Here is a 19204-nt window from a genome sequence, read left to right as displayed (position 1 = left end):
TTTACCTGTTGCTATAGCAAAATATACAGCACCATACAAACACTACGAGTAATAAAATAATCTTCAGATAGCATTCATAAATTAACAAATTTTAGATGTTCTTAAATAATACTTAACTCAAAAATTTAAAAAAATCCTAAAAATGTACTCACCCTCAGGCTGTCCAAGTCATAGATAAGTTTATTACTTCATCAGAACAGATTTAGAGAAATTTAGCTTTAGGTTTTCTCTCTAATGGATCCTCTGCAGGCAATGGGTGCCGTCAGAACAAGAGTCCAAACAACTGATTAAAACATCACAATAATCCATAACACGACTCCAGTTAATCAATTAGGCATTTTAACTTTAAATCCTTAAAAACTTTTTTCTTGAAAACAGTGCTTGATCTGTGCATATTTCTTTCCTGATTCAGACATGACAATTAATTTTTCACTGGAGAAAGCAATATTATGAATACAGGACTCATATTTCAGAAACAGAATTCTAATATGCTGATTTATTATCAGTGTTGGAAACAGATGTGCTGCATGATATTACAAAATATTTATATTTTGAATAAATACTGCTGTTATTTTTAACTTTTTATTCACCAAAGAAATCAGAAATCATTCTAATATTCTGATTTGCTGCTCAAAAAAACATTTACCATTATTATTATGTTGAAAACAGCTGAGTAGATTTTTTCAGGTTTCTTTGATGAATAGAAAGTCCAGAAGAACAGCATTTATCTGAAATAGAAATCTTTTGTAACATTATAAATGTCTTTATCATAACTTTTGATCAATTTAAAGCATCTTTGCTAAATAAAAGTATTTAAAAAAAAAAATCTTTGGATATTTCTCTTCATCAAAGAATCCTGAAAAAAAATCTACTCGACTGTTTGAAATATATTAATGATAATAATAGTAATAAATGTTTCTTGAACAGCAAATCAGCATATTATAATGATTTCTGAAGGATCATGTGACACTGAAGACTGGAGTAATGATGCTGAAAATGTATCTTTGATCACAAAAATAAATAACATTTTAAAATCCATTAAAACAGAAAGCAGTTGTTTTAAATAGTAAAAATATTTCACAGTATTACTGCTTTTGATGTATTTTGGATCAAATAAATGCAGGGTTGGTGAGCAGAAGAGAAATATTTAAAAAACATTAAACTGTTCAAAAACTTTTGACTGGTAGTCTATAATCCGTATCAGATTGCTTGACATAAGCAACACTTTTTTCCCCTAAGTAAAAAAATTTACACTTTGGCCACTAGAGGGAGAACGGTACCCTCATCATCTGGGTAGAGAAGTTCGTATGTGGGTGGGTGACTGTGTTAAAAAAATGGTTGTTTGTGTTAGACATGAAGCAACAAGAAAGATCTGCAAGTACGAATTAGCGCAGATAACACGTTTTCCTGTAAACAATGATCATTATGAGAAAAATTACCTTTGTTGTGTCTTGAACCACTTCAACCACTGAATGTCCAGAATAACTTTTGTATGACACAATTCATTTAGCTCATAAGGTTCATAGTCATAATTCATCATAACAGTTTGAACAAATCATATGCAACCCCTCTCTCGAATATGTACTCGATTACCATGTGTTTATTAACCCTAATATGTTTAACACCTGTGATGATGTCCACTGTGATGATGTCAAACAGGCTGTTCTGTTTCTCACTTTGTTCATTCATTTTTTTTCTTATGTCAGTGATGGTAACTCCGTGATCGCCATAAAAATAGGTTACACTGTTTTAATAACGGCGATATTTTAAAGGAATTCATGGTTTCCATACAAGACCTGCGGCCAATGTTCGCGAGTCGGCCCCTCCTCTGCCTCCCTCTCGGAAATAAACCCGGTTTTGCCACAATTTACTCTATATTTGGTGTTGGTCTGATGTCTATGCTGGAGTGTAAAGGAAGAGGAGGAGGAGAAGGAGGAGGAGAAGGGCACAGACCGCACAAACCGCCGGTGTACAAGCAGAGAAGAGCGATAAACGCCTGTATCCACTGACTGACAAGTTAACCGAGATGGAGAAAACTTCACCCAAACTCTTCAGTTTATGGATTTATTGTGTTATTGTATTCCTAAGTGATGCTGGACTAGGTACGTCACGTCTTTTCTGTTTTTAGTAAACTTGTTTTATAGTTTGTGCCATGTAAAAACTTTTTGTCTTGTCTGCCCTGGTGAAAAAACCAGCATATGCTGGTAGGTAGGTTTTGATGCTGGTTTTTGCTGGTCATGTTGCTGGTCAAGGACCAGCATGAACCAGCAAAGGACCAGCTTAAACCAGCATCAAAACCTACCTAACCAGCATCCCAGCATCAAAACATACCTACCAGCATATGCTGGTTTTTTCACCAGGGTGACAGCATTTATTTGATCATATTTTGATTTAGTTTGTCTGAACTCATTATGTGAAGATGTTTATCTTAATTCTGGTTGTCAATAGGCTAAATTTAGTCTGTCCTTAATCTGAATTGCTTTTCTTTCTTTTTCTTTCTTTCTTAAAGCATCAACATAGTTTGCTAGATCACTACATGAATTCATTTTTCTCCCACTGTAAAATAATTAGGCTAATACTTTTGTTTAGTATGCACTTGACTCAGTTATGCCCTGAGTATCTGACCGATCAAGTCTGATTTGTGTATGTGAACTATGAACTTTTGTGTTTATGAAATGTTTTGTCTGATGCAAAACATCTCAGTAATGCTGATACACCATGATTGTTTAAATCCCCTACAAATGGATTTAATAAATCTGGTCATATGTTTAAGATTAGACACTGTGTTTCTATAAACCTGCAGGCTACAAGTTAAATGCAACTGGAGATCAACAATTTGCATTTTTCTTTCTCTCCCAGGCTCCAACATCTGTACTTCTCGAGGAGCCAGCACATGTCAGCAATGCCTGGCAGTGCATCCAACCTGTGCCTGGTGCTTTCAAGAGGTGTAGTGATTTATAGTGTTTAAAACATGTTTGCTTTAGATTTTATTACAGTATTAAGATTCCTGGGTGGAGTGGAGAGCTGTATGGTTAATTAAAAAAATCTGACTTTCAATCTTAGTATTAAGGTGGTAGTAGTATTGTTTGTGCACAGGTTTAGTTGGTTTATGGGGACACTAATTTGTATAATGATATGGGTATGACAGGTATTACAGTGTGCAGGTGGTTTATGATGACACTTTCTGTGTAATTCAAAAGGCATAAAAAACATACTAAATTGTGTTTTTTTTTTTTTTGCATGAAGTTTTCTGTAAGGGGTGGGGTTGTTGTAGAGCGGAAAGGAAAATACAAGAAAAAAAAAAAACGCCTCTGGAGAGTCCCTATAAACCACATATACCAACATGTGTCTGTGTGTTAGTAGAATCATTTTTTAAAATAAGTGGTATATTAATATCCTAGTGCTAAAATCATGACTATAGGCTTGATAACACTGAAGAGGAAACTAAAATAAAATAAAATAAAATAAAATAAAATAAAATAAAATAAAATAGTGACGGTAATAATAAATTATTGTTATACTAAATAATTAAAAATAAAACACAAAGCATGAATGGATAAATCATTCACAATAACATTCATTTAGTATATATATGTTTTAAATGAATGTTATTTTGATGATTTATCCAAATATAGACCATTTCGTCAAATGTAAACATACTGGTCCCGATACACTTCCTGTTTCTTTTTTTTTTAACTTTACACAAACATCACAAAAAATACAACCATTATTTTCTTAATACATGTATATGTGAGTATTTATATATGCATAATAAATACACACATATAATATGTAAACAAACTTTTATTGTCATGTGATTAATAGCAATTAAACAATTGAAAGCCATAAAAAAAGGAAATGTTTTATGGAAACATGTTGAAATGTTTTCAGTGCCAGTATTTACACCTCACAACCACTGTATCTTTATTAAGAGGAAAAAGTAATTTGTAGCAAGTCTTGTTTTGTCTTCCTCTGTGTTGTTATTCTAAAACATCTGCACTTATTCTGTATAAGTGTGAGTCATTACTTTTGATATCCAGGAAGTAATATAATACTTGTCCTTAGCTGTGACGAAAACTCCAGTAATTGTTTTTTTCTGAGTGACGTCTCAATACAAAAAAATATTGCCATCTGGGAGTCAGGACCTTATTTGTTCAACCAATGGCAGATAAAAAAAGTGTTTAAAACTGGAGAAATCTTTATTTAGTGCCCTAAATCAGTATAATTGTCTCCCAAATGCTTATCAGGATTTTGGACAAGATGTACCTGGTTCCTCCCGATGTGACCTGAAGAAGAACCTCATAGAGGCAGGATGCAGAAGAGGAGCTCTGGAGTATCCCACCAGCAAAACGCATGTGACCAAGAACAATGATCTCAGTGATAAAGCCTCAGGATCGACCACCGACGTCACCCAGATCCAACCTCAGAGCATGCAAATCTCTCTGAGACCCGGTGAGTTCATCGACCCATAAACAAGTGACCGCATGTTCCTCCATCAGACCAAATATTTACTCTACCATCCCACAGATGATTCCCAGGTCTTCACGCTGAAAGTCCGTCAGGTTGAGGACTATCCTGTGGACTTGTATTATCTAATGGACCTGTCCTATTCCATGAATGACGACCTGTCTCAGCTGCGACAGCTGGGGCGAGGCCTGGCTGAAGAGATGAGTAAAACCACCAGCAATCTACGTATGGGCTTTGGGGCTTTCGTGGATAAACCCGTGTCCCCGTACATGTACATCTCACCTCAACAAGCTGTGTTAAATCCCTGTTACTCGTGAGTGATGACATGTGTTTACACTTTGAACATAAACATTTCAGATGATAGGTGTTTGTTACAAACTTGTAATTGGGCGGTGTGCAGAATCTGATATTACATCTTTAGACACTGCTATTATGGCTGAACTGTCTGCATTTGTTGAGTTACGTACAGAATGAGTATTACACTGTAAGCTGTTTTCTAAAGCTTGAATGTTGTGACTCATTTGTGCCAGCAAAGCTGAATGACCAACACTACCCATCAGTCTTGCTATGGGCACACAGTTACCAGCAGTGTTGGGGAAAGTTACCTTTAGAAGTAATGCATTACATATTGCATATTGCGTTACTCCATAAAAAAGTTACTAATTGTGTTACTTACTTTACTTTTGTTACATTTGTCACCTGAGCTGGGCTTGTTTATTTGTTTTGTAATGGCAAAAAAACCCAAAAGTTATATGTGACCCTGGACCACAAAACCAGTCACAAGGGTCGATTTTTTTAAATTGAGATATATACATCATAGGGATCATACAAAATGCATGTTATTGTTAAAATTACTGACCTGAATAAGATATTTCACATAAAATACATTTACATATAGTCCACAAGTAATAATAGTTGAATTTAAAAAAATGAACCTGTTCAAAAGTTTACATCTCCTTGATTCTTAATACTTTGTTCTTACCTGAATGATCCACAGCTGTGTTTTTTTTGTTTAGCGATAGTTGTTCATGAGTCCCTTGAGTCCTGAACAGTTAAACTGCCCGATGTTCTTCAGAAAAAGCTGTCAGGTCCCACAAATTCTTAGATTTTCCAGCATTTTTCTGTATTTGAACCCTTTCCAACAGAAGGAAAAACCATGCATTAAGAGCCAGGAGGTGAAAACTTTTTGAATTTGAAGATCAGGGTAAATAAAACTTATTTTGTCTTCTGGGAAACCTGTAAGTGTCTTCTGTAGGCCTCTGAAGGGCAGTACTAAATGAAAAAAATATATATGATATTTAGGCAAAATAAGAAAAACGTACACATCTCCATTCTTTTCTAAAGTTTTCACCCCCCAGCTCTTAATGCATTGTTTTTCCTTCTGAAGCATCAGTGAGTGTTTGAACCTTCTGTAATAGTTGCATATGGGTCCCTCAGTTGTCCTTTGTGTGAAAAGATGGATTTAAAAATCATACAGTCATTGTTGGAAAAGGTTCAAGTACACAAAAATGGTGAAAAACAAAAGAATTTGTGAGACCTAAAGGATTCTTCTGAAGAACAGCAGGCAGTTTAACTGTTCAGGACAAACAAGGGACTCATGAACAGCTATCACTAAACAAAAAATTATTCCAGTAAGAACACAGTATTAAGAAACAAAGGGATGTAAACTTTTGAAAGGAGTCTTTTTTATAAATTCAATTATTATTTTCTCTTGTGGACTATATGTAAACATCTTTTATGTGAAATAACTTATTCAGCTCTGTACTAAATAAAAAATAGCATGCATTTTGTATGATCTTGCTTATTTTGGTAAAATAATTAACATTTTCAGATTTTAAAGGGGGATGTAAACTTTTGACCTCAACTGTATTTAAAAATCTGGAATTTGAGGGTACAAAAAATCTAAATATTGAGAAAATCAGATAACGTAATTCACATTACTTGAAATGCTTTACCCCCAACACTGGTTACCAGTAACAGTAGCCTATAATAACCATTATTACCAGCAATAATAGCCTTTCTAAGTAGTAGTTTTCTTAAATCACTACATTATTGTCCATAGGATCCCATATAAATGCCAACCTCAGTTTGGCTACAGACACGTTCTGTCTCTGACAGAGGAGGTGAGCCGCTTTACAGAGGAAGTGAAGAAACAGAAGGTGTCTCGGAACAGGGACGCCCCAGAGGGAGGTTTTGACGCTATTATACAGGCAGCTGTCTGCAAGGTTGAACTCTCTAAACACTCTCTAAACACTACAATACTTAGTGTTTGATTTGGCTATTTTTGTAATTTTTACCTTTCTTATTTGACCAGTTTTGTCTTTCTCCCAGGAGAAAATTGGTTGGAGACCAGATGCATCTCACTTACTGGTTTTCACAACAGATGCCAAGACACACGTGGCACTCGATGGGCGCCTGGCGGGCATTGTACGACCCAATGATGGCCAATGTTATGTGGGCGCAGATAATGTCTACAATATGTCTACGACTATGGTATTCTGCTGATCTTTTTAATGACTTTTAGTCAATTTTGGGTGGAACATAGCATTAGACACACTGTACAGCACAGGAAACCTGTTAAAATAAAGGGATAGTTCACCTGTGCAGGGTCAGAAAGCTCTCGGATTTCATCAAAAATACCTTAATTCATGTTCCAAAGATGACTGAAGGTCTTACGGGTTTGGAACGACAAGAGTAATTAATGACAGAATTTTCATTTTTGGGTGAACTATCTCTTTAAGTTCATAGTACCTTTATTTATGAGTACTAATTGATAACATTTTTTTCAGGACTACCCATCCCTGGCATTACTCACAGAGAAAATGTCAGAGAACAATATAAATCTCATTTTTGCCGTGACTAGCCATGTGGAATCACTCTACAAGGTAAGAAGGGTATTAAATGTTACCATAAATCAGTATGGTAAATGTCTAATATGATTTTTAAGGGCACTTTCAAAGATTTATGCTTTTTTCGCTGTCTATATCCACTGTAGAACTACAGTGAGCTGATCCCTGGCACTGCAGTGGGCACGCTGTCCGAGGACTCTCATAATGTCATCCAGCTGATCCAGGACGCATATGCTGTAAAGTCCCTTACATTTACATTTACCAAAAGAAATTTCTTGGTGCAATACAACTTCTTTAAGTTTGAGTTAAATTTTGATGATGTTTCAAACTCACTACTACAGGAAGACCAACAGGAAGCTGATATTTTTGAATGTGTAACTTCTTTAAAAGATGTGGTTAACACCATATATCTCTCTCGCACATCTCTATGCACTGCAATTTAAAATGGACTTATGGACTTAAATGCCTTTCTTTCTTTCTTTTTGTTTTTCAAAAATGAGTTTGATTTTCTGTGGTGATTCATGTTATGCCACATATGCTAACGATAGAGCTGAACTTGTGTTGAACCTGGAACATTCCTTCAAAAGGCTTTACTCAATTCACATTGTCTGTGGTCACTCATCTATTGTTTGCTGTTGTGTTTGTGTGTTTGTGTAACAGAAACTGCGTTCTAAGGTTGAGCTGGAGCTCTTGAAATGTCCCGGAAGAGCTCAGCCTGACATTTAATGCCACGTGTCTCAATGGGGAGGTCATCCCTGGGCTCAGATCCTGCTCTGGCCTCAAAAGAGGCGATACTGTCAGTATCCTCTTCTCTCTTTATCTCTTACTGTCTGTCTTTCTTCTCATTCGAATCTCATGTTGTTCCTGGTGTTTCTTACAGGAGAAGTTCACTTCCAGAAAAAAAAAAATTCAGACAATTTACGATCCCCTTTGTCATCCAAGATGTTCATGTCTTTCTTTTTTCAGCCGTAAGGAAATTATGTTTTTTGAGGCTTACATTTCAGGATTTTTCTTCATATAGTGGACATCAATGGTTTGAACTTCCAAAATGCAGTTTAAATGCAGCTTCAAAGGGCTCTAAACAATCTAAAAATAAAATTCTATACTTTTTAACCTGAAATACTCGACTTGCCTAGCTCTGCGTGAACTCTGTGCATTCCGGGTCAAGACGGTTAGGGTATGTCAAAAAACTCCCATCTTATTTTCTCCTCTAACTTTAAAATCATCCTACATCGCTGCAGAAGTACCGACCCAGTGTTTACAAAGTGAACACGCAAGGAGGGTGAAACACCCTTTATGAAAAAGTGAAAACAGCAATGTAGGACGATTTTGAAATTGGAGGAGAAAATGAGATGAGAGTTTTTCAACATACCCTGTGATGAACTGGAATACATAGAGGTCACGCATAGCTAGACAAGATGAGTGTTTAAGTTTAAAAAGTATATAAATTGTACACTTTTTTAGAAATGAACCAATCATTATGCTAGATAGGATCCTTCTTTCTTGGCTGGGATGTTTTAGAGCCCTTTGAAGCTGCATTTAAACTGTATTTTGGAAGTTTAAACTTACAGGCACCATAGAAGTCCACTATATGGAGAACATTCCTGATTTTTTTTCCTCGGAAAACATAATTCCTTTACAACTGAAAAAACAAAGACTTGAACATCTTGGATGACAAGGGGGTGAGTAAATTATCTGTAAATTTTTGTTCTGGAAGTGAACTACTTCTTTAACCAAGCCAATTATTCCCAAACTCCCTTACAGTCAGTTCGGTCACTTCCTTGTTTTCAGTCATATACCCGCTCTGATGTTTTGACATATCCCACAAGAGGAGGAGCATAGGAAATGCTTTTTCTAATGTGCAATCATCAGCCTCCCTTGATAAATGAGTTGCATAAAATGTTGTGGTTTCACTCCCTTCCTTATAAATGGTTAACTGTAAAAACTTATACACATTCAGGACAAATGGGTGTAACTGTACCATTACTCATTTTGCTGAGTGTGCCTAGGCATCAGACTTGCCTGTTTCCTGTTCTTCAGTGTTGCTCTGACTCACACTAACCAGCCTTCTGTTCAGACTGTCTGTCAGTCAAACACAATCACATGTTAGGCAGCCTACACACTCACTGTCAGCAATGGAATAACACTTACATACTGTATGTCATGTACATACTGAATAAAATAATAATTCAGGTTTGTGAACACCAGTGCTCTGTAACAACTCCCTCAATCCCATCTTCCCAGGTGTCCTTCAGTGTAGAAGCTCGAGCCAGAGGCTGTCCTAAAGAGAAGCGTAAGACCTTCACCATCAAACCGGTGGGCTTCAAAGACACCTTGCAGATCACAGTCAACTTTGAGTGTGAGTGTAAATGCCAAGCTAAGGCGGAGCCCGATAGTGACGTCTGTCATCACGGCAATGGCACCTACGAATGTGGAATCTGCCTGTGCAACCCGGGACGACTGGGTCCCAGGTGTGAGTGTGCAGAGGGGGACTACAGCCCCACTGAACAGGATGCCTGCACCGGGCCAGACAAGGTGGTCTGCAGCGGCCGTGGAGACTGTGTGTGCGGCCAGTGCGTGTGCCACAATAATGATTTCGGCAAGGTGTGGGGGAAGAGGTGTGAGTGTGACGATTTCAGCTGCCTGCGGTACAAAGGAGAGCTCTGCTCAGGTAAGAGAAGATTTGGGGCTGGAAGGAAACTAGATGATACTTTTGAGTCTGATCTTTTTAGTGAATCAAAAATTATAGTGTGTAGTCAGTGTAGTCAGATTCCCAAACAAATTATTTTTATGAGTTCTTTTTAGTGAAACAAAAACATACAGCGTTACCAGTGTTGTATGATTCCCAGATAAATGACTCTTATGAGTCACATATCTTTTAGTGAATCAAAACATACAGAGCAACCAGTGTGGGCCAATTCCTGAAGAAACAGTGCCTGAATCACACAGTGCAAACAGTGTAGTCCAATTCCTAAACAAATGATTTTTATTACCTGCTTCTTTTTTGTGAATCAAAAACTTACAGTACAACCATGTAATCTGATTCCCGAACAATTTTTTCTTGTGAATCATTCTTTTTGGGGAATCAGAACTATACAGTGCAACCAGTGTAGTCTGATTCCTGAACAAATGATTCTTTTGAGTCAGATCTTTTTTGTGAATCAAAACCATATTTTGCCAATAGTGTAGTCTGATTCCCAAACAAATGTTCTTTTGAGTCTGATATTTTTTAGTTAATCAAAACAATATTCTGCCACTAGTGTAGTCTGATTCCCAAACAAATGTTCTTTTGAGTCTGATATTTTAATGAATCAAAACCATACACTGCAACCAGTGTAGTCTGATTCTTAAACAAATGATTCTTTTGAGTCAGATCTTTTTTGAGAATCAAAACCATATTCTGCCACTAGTGTAGTCTGATTCCCAAACAAATGTTCTTTTGAGTCGGACATTTTAATGAATCAAAACCATACACTGCAACCAGTGTAGTCTGATTCTTGAACAAATGATTCTTTTGAGTCAGATCTTTTTTGTGAATCAAAACCATATTTTGCCAATAGTGTAGTCTGATTCCCAAACAAATGTTCTTTTGAGTCTGATGTTTTAATGAATCAAAACCATATACTGCAACCAGTGTAGTCTGATTCTTGAACAAATGATTCTTTTGAGTCAGATCTTTTTTGTGAATCAAAACCATATTTTGCCAATAGTGTAGTCTGATTCCCAAACAAATGTTCTTTTGAGTCTGATATTTTTTAGTGAATCAAAACCATACACTGCAACCAGTTTAGTCTGATTGCCGAACAAATGATTCTTTTGAGTCTGATCTTCTTTTAGTGAATCAAAACCATACACTGCAACCGGTGTAGTCTGATTGCCGAACAAATGATTCTTTTGAGTCTGATCTTTTTTTAATGAATCAAAACCATACACTGCAACCAGTGTAGTCTGATTCCCCAACAAATGATTCTTGTGAGCTGGTTCTTTATACTGAATTAAACACATACATCTTATTGTTACCTGCACTGTATGTATAAAATTGTTCATATAAAACTAATCTGCAGTTAAATTATGAGTTTTGTCAATAATATATATATATATAAAATAAACAAATTTAGTTAATCATATTAAATATGGACAATGTTTGACATCCAGAAAGTGTATAAATATTTTTTAACCATACGTATTTTGTTTTACAGTATAAAATATTTTAAATATCTTTCTTCAGAAACATTTGCTTGAATAGCACAACATAATGCCACCTGGTTTAATATTTTGTTATGTAATGCAAAGACACCTATACATTTTTAAGGAGACTAAAGGGTCCAAATACTTTCTGGGGACCCTGCATCTCAGCCTTGACTAACTCAGGAGTAGGAGTCTCTGTTTTTTCACAGCCTATTATTTTGTACAAAATCTTTCTTTACGAGTAAGATTCCTTGTTCCCTGCCTCACATCACCTCAAAGGAATTACCTACAAAAACACTAAAACGTCTCCTGCATTAGTAGAAGAACGTACTTCTCTTATAAATAAACATGCTCTGTGGGTCTTGGCAGGCTAAGCCATGTGTTGACCTATTTGAGACGTGTGTTTGTTCTTCAGACGAGGTGCTGATATTCCGCTGGGGCGTGTTTGAGTTGGAATGGCCGAAGAGTTTATGTAAAAAAAGAAAAAGAAAAGCTATAGTGTACCTCTTCAAGTTGTGTACTTCTTGGAAGGGGGTTGGTTTCTCACTTAAACAGAACCAGATCTCTGTATTCGTGATTCTAAACAGCCTCCGCTGTAACAAACCGAGCGTTTTTAGGAGAACGTACAAGAGGTCTCTTATAGCATATACCCAGAGGTCCGAAGAAATCTAGAAAATGCCTTTCTGCATTGTCACGCACTGATGATGTCATTGAACCAAAAATAGCCCAATGAGGGAGTAAAGTGGTGTTGAGGCTGATGTGAAGAGTTTGTATTGTTTTTCTGTGGGAAGAATAATTACACACATACAATGATATTTTTTACATTCGGTTAGCCATTGTTGTATTTCCATGTGTTTTTGTTTTTGATTTAGCTGCATTGTTGTATTTTCAACCAAAGTCCCAAATCACTCATAAACTGTGTTTTGCTAAGGAATAAAGCACTGTAATCTCTAAGCAAACATGTACACTGCCGCAAATGTGTTTATAATTATAATTGTAAATCACGCATGTAATGGAGCTCAGCATTGCGCCACTAAACATCAAGTGAAATATATTATGACTATCATATCAGTTCTTTCACATTCCTCACATTCACAAGCACCAAATGTCCATTTTTAGAAATCTCCGAGATTAAAAAATGAAAGATGGAGCTGTTTGACAACAGTTGAGCGTGATTGCCAGTGGGGAATTTCATCTGTGAAACATGGAAAGCCTCAGCTTAATATTTGTGAACGGGTCATTTTTTTCAATGCATGTGTGGAATGTACAACTCCTTACATGAGGCACTTTTATGGGCTCAAGTTCAAACTAACCTTATTAGATTATGAGACTGAACATTACTCATCATGGAAAGCTGTCTTACGAGGGTTAAGCAAGCAAATAAACGGTCATGTGGAGTCTGCTCACTCATTCCCATCTTTGTGTTATTTTTCCCTGCGTGGCTCATTCCAGGTCATGGCACTTGTTCCTGTGGGTTTTGCCAGTGTGATCCAGACTGGAAGGGGGGAGAACTGCAACTGTTCTACTCGTACAGACACCTGTATGTCCAGTTTGGGGCTGTTGTGCAGCGGTCGTGGTCAGTGTGTGTGTGGGAGCTGTGAATGCACTCAGCCTGGGGCCTATGGTTCCACCTGTGACAAATGTCCTACCTGCCCTGACGCCTGTACCTTAAAAAAGTGAGTGTAATTGAATTGAAAAAAAAAAGAAAATTCTGTCATTAATTACTCACCCTCATGTCATTTCAAACCTGTAAGATCTTCGTTCATCTTCAGAACACAAAGGTAAGGTAGTAAGGACATTGTTAAAATAGTCCATGTGACATCAGTGGCTCAACCGTAATGTTATGAAGCTACAAAAAACTTTTTGTGGACAAAGAAAACAAAAATAACTTTATTCAACAATTTCTTCCATATCATGCCAGTCTCTGCCGCGCATTTACCAGAGTCGGCGTTCTGGCGTAGAACCTGGATGTACTGCGCCTTGTTTACAAGCAAAGGGAATATGCACGTTGTACATAAAACGTCTTCGTAAACATGTCTGACGATTTTGACAAAGAGGATGACCAGAATATACAGATGATGAACTAAGATGATGAGCTGAATAAAGTTGTCATTTTTGTTTTCTTCGTCCACAAAAAGTATTCTTGTAGCTTCATGACATTATGGTTGAACCACTGACTATTTTAACGATGTCCCTACTACCTTTCTCTACTACCAATGTCTCTAGTCCAAACATAGGCAATGAGTTCAAAAATTTAAAGCTGGCTGCACACTAGACGATTTTAAGGCCGATTTGCATCCCCAAACGATCGGGGGATGTGGGCCAATTCGTGGCTGGTCGCCAACGATTTTTTGTCCAAAAAATCCTCTATAGTGTGGTGTCACAACAATTATTTAACTGCTCGCGATTGAGACGAAGCGTCCCCGAACAAGAATCGTAAATATCAAACATGTTTGATATTTAGGATTCTTGATCAGGCTGTCTCTGACTCTCAGTCTCCATAGACTGTATGTAAAAATATGGACGTAGTGTCCGTGACGTCACCCGTAGGTTTCTGAAGAGCATTTTTGAAGCTCTTAGTGGGCGGGAGTTGGCCGGCGGCATCTTGGACACTGCACGTCACTCCCGGATATCGAATCTAAAATGGGCAAAGAGGCGGGACGTGAGTGGAGCTGGTTGCTGAAACCACGCTCGCCTAGCGTGACTGTGGTGACATCAGCGGCAATCCACCTGTCACTCAAGTGGCCACGCCCTAAATTAAGCAGAACTTTAAGGCTTAATATAATTGAAACGGATGAGTTATAAAAAAATTCACGCCCCTCACAGTTGACATGAAGGGCACAATTAGCTATATAGACCAAAACGTTTTTGTGGTCTCGCGGTCTGGTCGTTACCACATCTACTGTGTGCTAAAAATCGGAGGAAATTGTCTTCATGTCAATGGTCTCCCATGGTTTTAAAATCGGTTAAGATTTGAAAATCGTCTAGTGTGCAGCCAGCTTAAGTCAAGTCTTTAAATAAAAGATTTTTTTTTTTTTCTCTAGGGACTGTGTAGAGTGTAAGCATTTTAAGAGAGGGAAACTTTTCGACGACAACACCTGCACTCAAATCTGCAGAGATGAAATCAGACTGGTGGATGATTTGGGTATCACATTTATTTTATTTTACTGTATTTACAGCATTCTAGATTTTTCTGTAGCCTTCTGTTGTAACCCTCTGTTTACTCTACAGTGTTCCATGATAAGAATGCAGTGAACTGCACCTATAAGGATGAGGATGACTGTGTGCAAAGGTTTCAGTACTATGAGGACAACAGTGGCAAATCCATTTTGTCTCTGGTCAAAGAGCCAGGTAACACCCTGTTAATGCTCTTACTTCTAACCAAATTCATTTAAAAAGATGCTGGTTTCCATCTTTGTACAAAGATTGTTTGAGAAAACTAAAGAGAAGTATATTATTAATTAGAAAATTAGTGTTTACTTTCAGGGTATTTTGGGGTATTAGAGATTCAAGAATATAGAAGTGTCTAGGTGTTCGCGTAAGCGTATGGAAGTGTAGGCGTGTGTGCAGCGTGTGACGGCTGTAAATTCAGGAGCCTGCAGTGAGAGTCTGCTGCTCTGCTTTAATGGACACACATGTGGAACATGGGCTCTATTAGTGGCACACACATCCCCAGAACCCAGGGAGCACCCCACCTTGTAAAAACACACAGCAATAAACAACATCCAAGCTACTGAAGAACCTGCTGACACAGTGTAATTCCTACCAGGATAGAAATGGTTCAGACAGGAAGCAAAGAAACAGACACAAGACTATGTAGAGAAGCTAGCTTATAGACTGTAAAGAGAAACTTGCTTATAGCTTTTTTTAGTACTTTTATTCAGAACGGATGTATTAAATTGATCAAAAGTGACAGTAACAGTGACATATCATGAAAATCTGACTTTTTCTATGTTTAAGTACTATAATCGGGTCCCCAGTGCATCTACTAATCAAGAAATCGTGAAAAAGAACAACCCAGCAACTTTGTTTCGATAAGGCTTTTTGAAAGCATTTGAAAAAACGAGCGTGTCAGATATGCTTATTATAATATTAACGCCCCTTAATCTGCATGTTTCCACCCACTGCGCCATAATTTTGTTTTAGCAAGTGACAACGCTGTACCAGTTCTAATGCCATGAAAAAACTTCAAGCAAAGTATGCTAACTGTTTTGTCTTTGGCTGCATAGGCGAGCATAGAACACTATTTAGAGTCCCGGCCTCAGAGACAAGAAAGCTGTGGATTTATTGATTAATTACAGTATGTTACGCTGCTGGCACACAGATCTAATATAAACATGCAATTTCTTTCCCATTTGTTTACCTTCACAGACATAACTGACTGTTTTTATAACTCCTGTGTGCTTTAACATAAACTTGTGTGTATTTGACAGTTTAAGCGCAATAAGACATGAAAGAGCATAGCATTCACATGCCGTGTGACAGACGCTTCGGATGCGTGCCCTCGGAAAACCCTATATCAGAATTTTAAACTGATATGGCTTTAAAACGTATGATTTCAACGCCAAAAGCAAACAGATGTTTTTTAGCAGAGTATCTGAGGTATGAGCTGTAAACAGGGTTGCCAGGTTTTCACAACAAAACCCGCACAATTGCTACCTAAAACTACCCCAAAACTAGCCCAATCGCATGTTCCGTGGGATAAAATACACTTTTTTGTCGAGGTAAATTCGTATTTCAGGGGCTAAATATGAAATTATTGAGGTCGCTTCAACCCGCGGTCATCAAAAACAACCCGCGGCAACACAATTAGAAGAAGTAACACAATTCCGTGGGACTTGAAACTGCGGACTTGGCAACACTTGCTGTAAAGGCACAGCCCTGTTCTGGAAAAGGGGGGCGGGGAGCAGCAGCTCATTTGCATTTAAAGAGACAGAGTGTTTCTGCTTCCACTCATAATAGGCATTTTTAAAATTATATAATAAATGATCTGTGGGGTATTTTGAGCTGAAACTTCACAGACACATTCTGGGGACACCTAAAACTTATATTACATTTTGAAAAAAGTGTCGAGTTTCAAAAGATTTCTATTACAAATAAATGCTGTTGGTTTGAACTTTCCATTCATTATAAATTACATTTTAAAATAGAAGCATCCTTTACCTACATTTTCTTTTCTTGTGTAATAGACTGCCCTAAAGGCCCTGATATCTTGGTGGTGCTCCTGTCAGTAGCTGGTGCCATTCTGTTATTGGGGTTGGCTGCCCTGCTTATCTGGAAACTGCTTATCACCATCCACGATCGGCGTGAATTTGCTAAGTTTGAGGAGGAGCGGGCACGTGCCAAGTGGGAAACGGTTAGTGAACTGCAAAAACACACAATACAGTTCCACTACGTGCATTTTGTATACATTTTAGACTACATTTTAGACAGAAGCTCACTGATCAAAGACCTCAAGATGCATAACCAAACACATTTACACTCACACACCCCTCTGTTTAATGTAAAAAGCTCAAATTACTGCGTGTAAGTAGCTTGGTGAACTATAGATGTTGGCAGGATGACTTTACAGTTTTAGTGGCATGCTGTTTTTCCCTCAAGAACAAAGGAAACGCCTCCGTACCCCTGGGCAAGATTTGTTTTAAATTATACACTGCTAATTAGGCTTTCCCCGTGAGGTCTCGCGCCACATGTGAACCCTCTGATCCCCTCTGCTCAATATCGTGTTCCCTACTTAAACATTTTTGTTGAAATATGTTTAATTTGACTAATTTTTAAAAGAATAGTTCACCCAAAAATGAACATTTGGTGAGAATGTAGATCTATATGTAGATGAGTTTGTTTCTTAATCGGAACAGATTTGGAGGAACCTAGCACTAATGGATCCTATGTAGTGAATGGGTGCCGTCGGAATGAGAGTCCAAACAGCTGATAAAAACTATTATTGTGATGTTTTTATCAGCTGTTGGACTCTCATTCTGACGGCACCCATTCACTGCAGATGATCCATTAGTGAAAAAGTAAAGTATTGCCATAGTTCTCCAAATTTGTTTGGATATAGAAACAAATGGCCTGAGGGCCTGAGTACATTTTCAGCAACTTTCATTTTTGGGTGTATTATTCCTTTAAGTAAAACATATTGATCAAATGTAGACTGGTGTAAAAGCATACTGAATGCTTTCTTTTATCATTCTTACAGGGCCACAACCCCCTCTACAAAGGTGCCACATCAACATTCACAAACATCACATATCGAGGCAAGGACTGACCGCTGATAGCAGAGGAAGAATTGGACAGCACTATCAGACAGTGTTCTTATTTTAAGGTTTAAAAGTATTAATTTTTGTAAAACTGAAAATGTTAATTGAACACGATCAGGAAGGGTTGTACATATTTTGTTGTTGTACATATGTAAAGTCAAAAATGGCATAGATGTCTTTCTGTTTGTCACTGGATGAATGTTAATCTTTACATTTGCTTCCTACATGACTGTATTTGTCAGCAGCACCGTGCCTCAAGAGATAGCTTCACACTGTAGTGACACACGTCAAGCCATTTCCTCCCTCTCCCTGCTCCGTCACTCTGTCCAGAGGCAGATATGAATGATAAAAAAGCCTGAGCAATCTTTCCAACTACTGATGGCTGTGGTAACACTGAATCCCTCATCATGAGCAAGAAATGTTAATTAATATAAGCTGTTCTCTTCGCTCTGGTTATAGCTTTATAAATATTATGCAACTGCTATCACACTGGCCTTTAGTATACAGTTTTGGTGGGGTTCACAAATCCAAGAGCTGTATAAAAATGTTTGAAAAAGTCGCAATAGTTTTTACAAAACGTACACCAAAAATAAACACATTTTTATTGTCTGGAAGAATGACCTTAAAAGTCAAAAAGTCCTTCTCAGCTCAAGTGCAAAAAAAGTAACAGTGCCCCCAGTGGGAAATATATTAATGTCTGGATTTTGTGTTTTTGGTGCTGTCAGATTCAGAGTTAATGACAGAAATAAAGAAATATTTTTGGGGGTTATAATAATAATGTGATATATTTAAGTGAAACGTCCCGTCTTAATATCTAGCCATGCCACACACTTAAATCTTAATATCAAAACGTCATATGTATCAATGTTTTTTCCGTGTTCATTTTAGTAGAGTGTGGTTCAAAATGTTACTGTTATTAATTACCATTAAAACTACTTTCATTGTTTGTATGTGATAATATTTGTGATAATTATTTGGTAATTTTTGGTCTGTTTATCCATTTAATTGCATATCACTTTTATGGGTTTAATAACCTGGTCTAATTTAAATTAATCTAATTTAATTTCCTTTGCTGGGTGAAAGCATGCTGTGTTTCTGTGGATTCTGTTATTTGTATTGAACTACAGCGCCACCTACTGGACTGATGTTACAACCACAGTTCTAATCACGTTTTCTTTTTCATCAAGGCACTGGTAGGTAATTATTATGTAAAATATTTATGCTTTACGTGCAGCAGATAATTTACTATAGGGAATTTACATTTAGTATACATCCTCAGTATATTTTGTAAGTACATTTTTGGAAATCTGACCCTCTGATTCAAATATTTAAACATTTTATGGCATTATGAAATTATGTTGAATATGAGCAAAGTGGGACAGCTGGTAAATCCAGGCCTACTTTGATACAGCATATAAAAAAATGAATCATTGCAAATCT

At 37.2% G+C, this 19204-nt stretch overlaps 1 protein-coding gene across 1 annotated transcript; it reads left to right on the top strand.

Annotated features, from left to right (window-relative positions):
- Positions 1 to 1730: 1730 nt before the first annotated feature.
- Positions 1731 to 18714, top strand: itgb3b (integrin beta 3b). Its single transcript, XM_051123930.1, is given in 17 exon segments — positions 1731 to 2102; positions 2860 to 2945; positions 4248 to 4452; positions 4528 to 4780; positions 6530 to 6692; positions 6799 to 6960; positions 7257 to 7352; positions 7463 to 7552; positions 7977 to 8009; positions 8011 to 8112; positions 9561 to 9987; positions 12957 to 13003; positions 13005 to 13180; positions 14549 to 14649; positions 14736 to 14855; positions 16694 to 16860; positions 17704 to 18714. Coding segments are annotated over 17 exon segments (2373 nt in total). The 5' UTR covers positions 1731 to 2026; the 3' UTR covers positions 17773 to 18714.
- The last annotated feature ends 490 nt before the right edge of the window (positions 18715 to 19204 follow it).

This window comes from Labeo rohita, chromosome 12 (assembly GCF_022985175.1).
Source record: "Labeo rohita strain BAU-BD-2019 chromosome 12, IGBB_LRoh.1.0, whole genome shotgun sequence".
In the NCBI taxonomy this organism is placed as follows: domain Eukaryota; kingdom Metazoa; phylum Chordata; class Actinopteri; order Cypriniformes; family Cyprinidae; genus Labeo; species Labeo rohita.
Note: the sequence above shows the minus strand (reverse complement) of the source record. Positions and strands in the feature narration are given on the sequence as shown.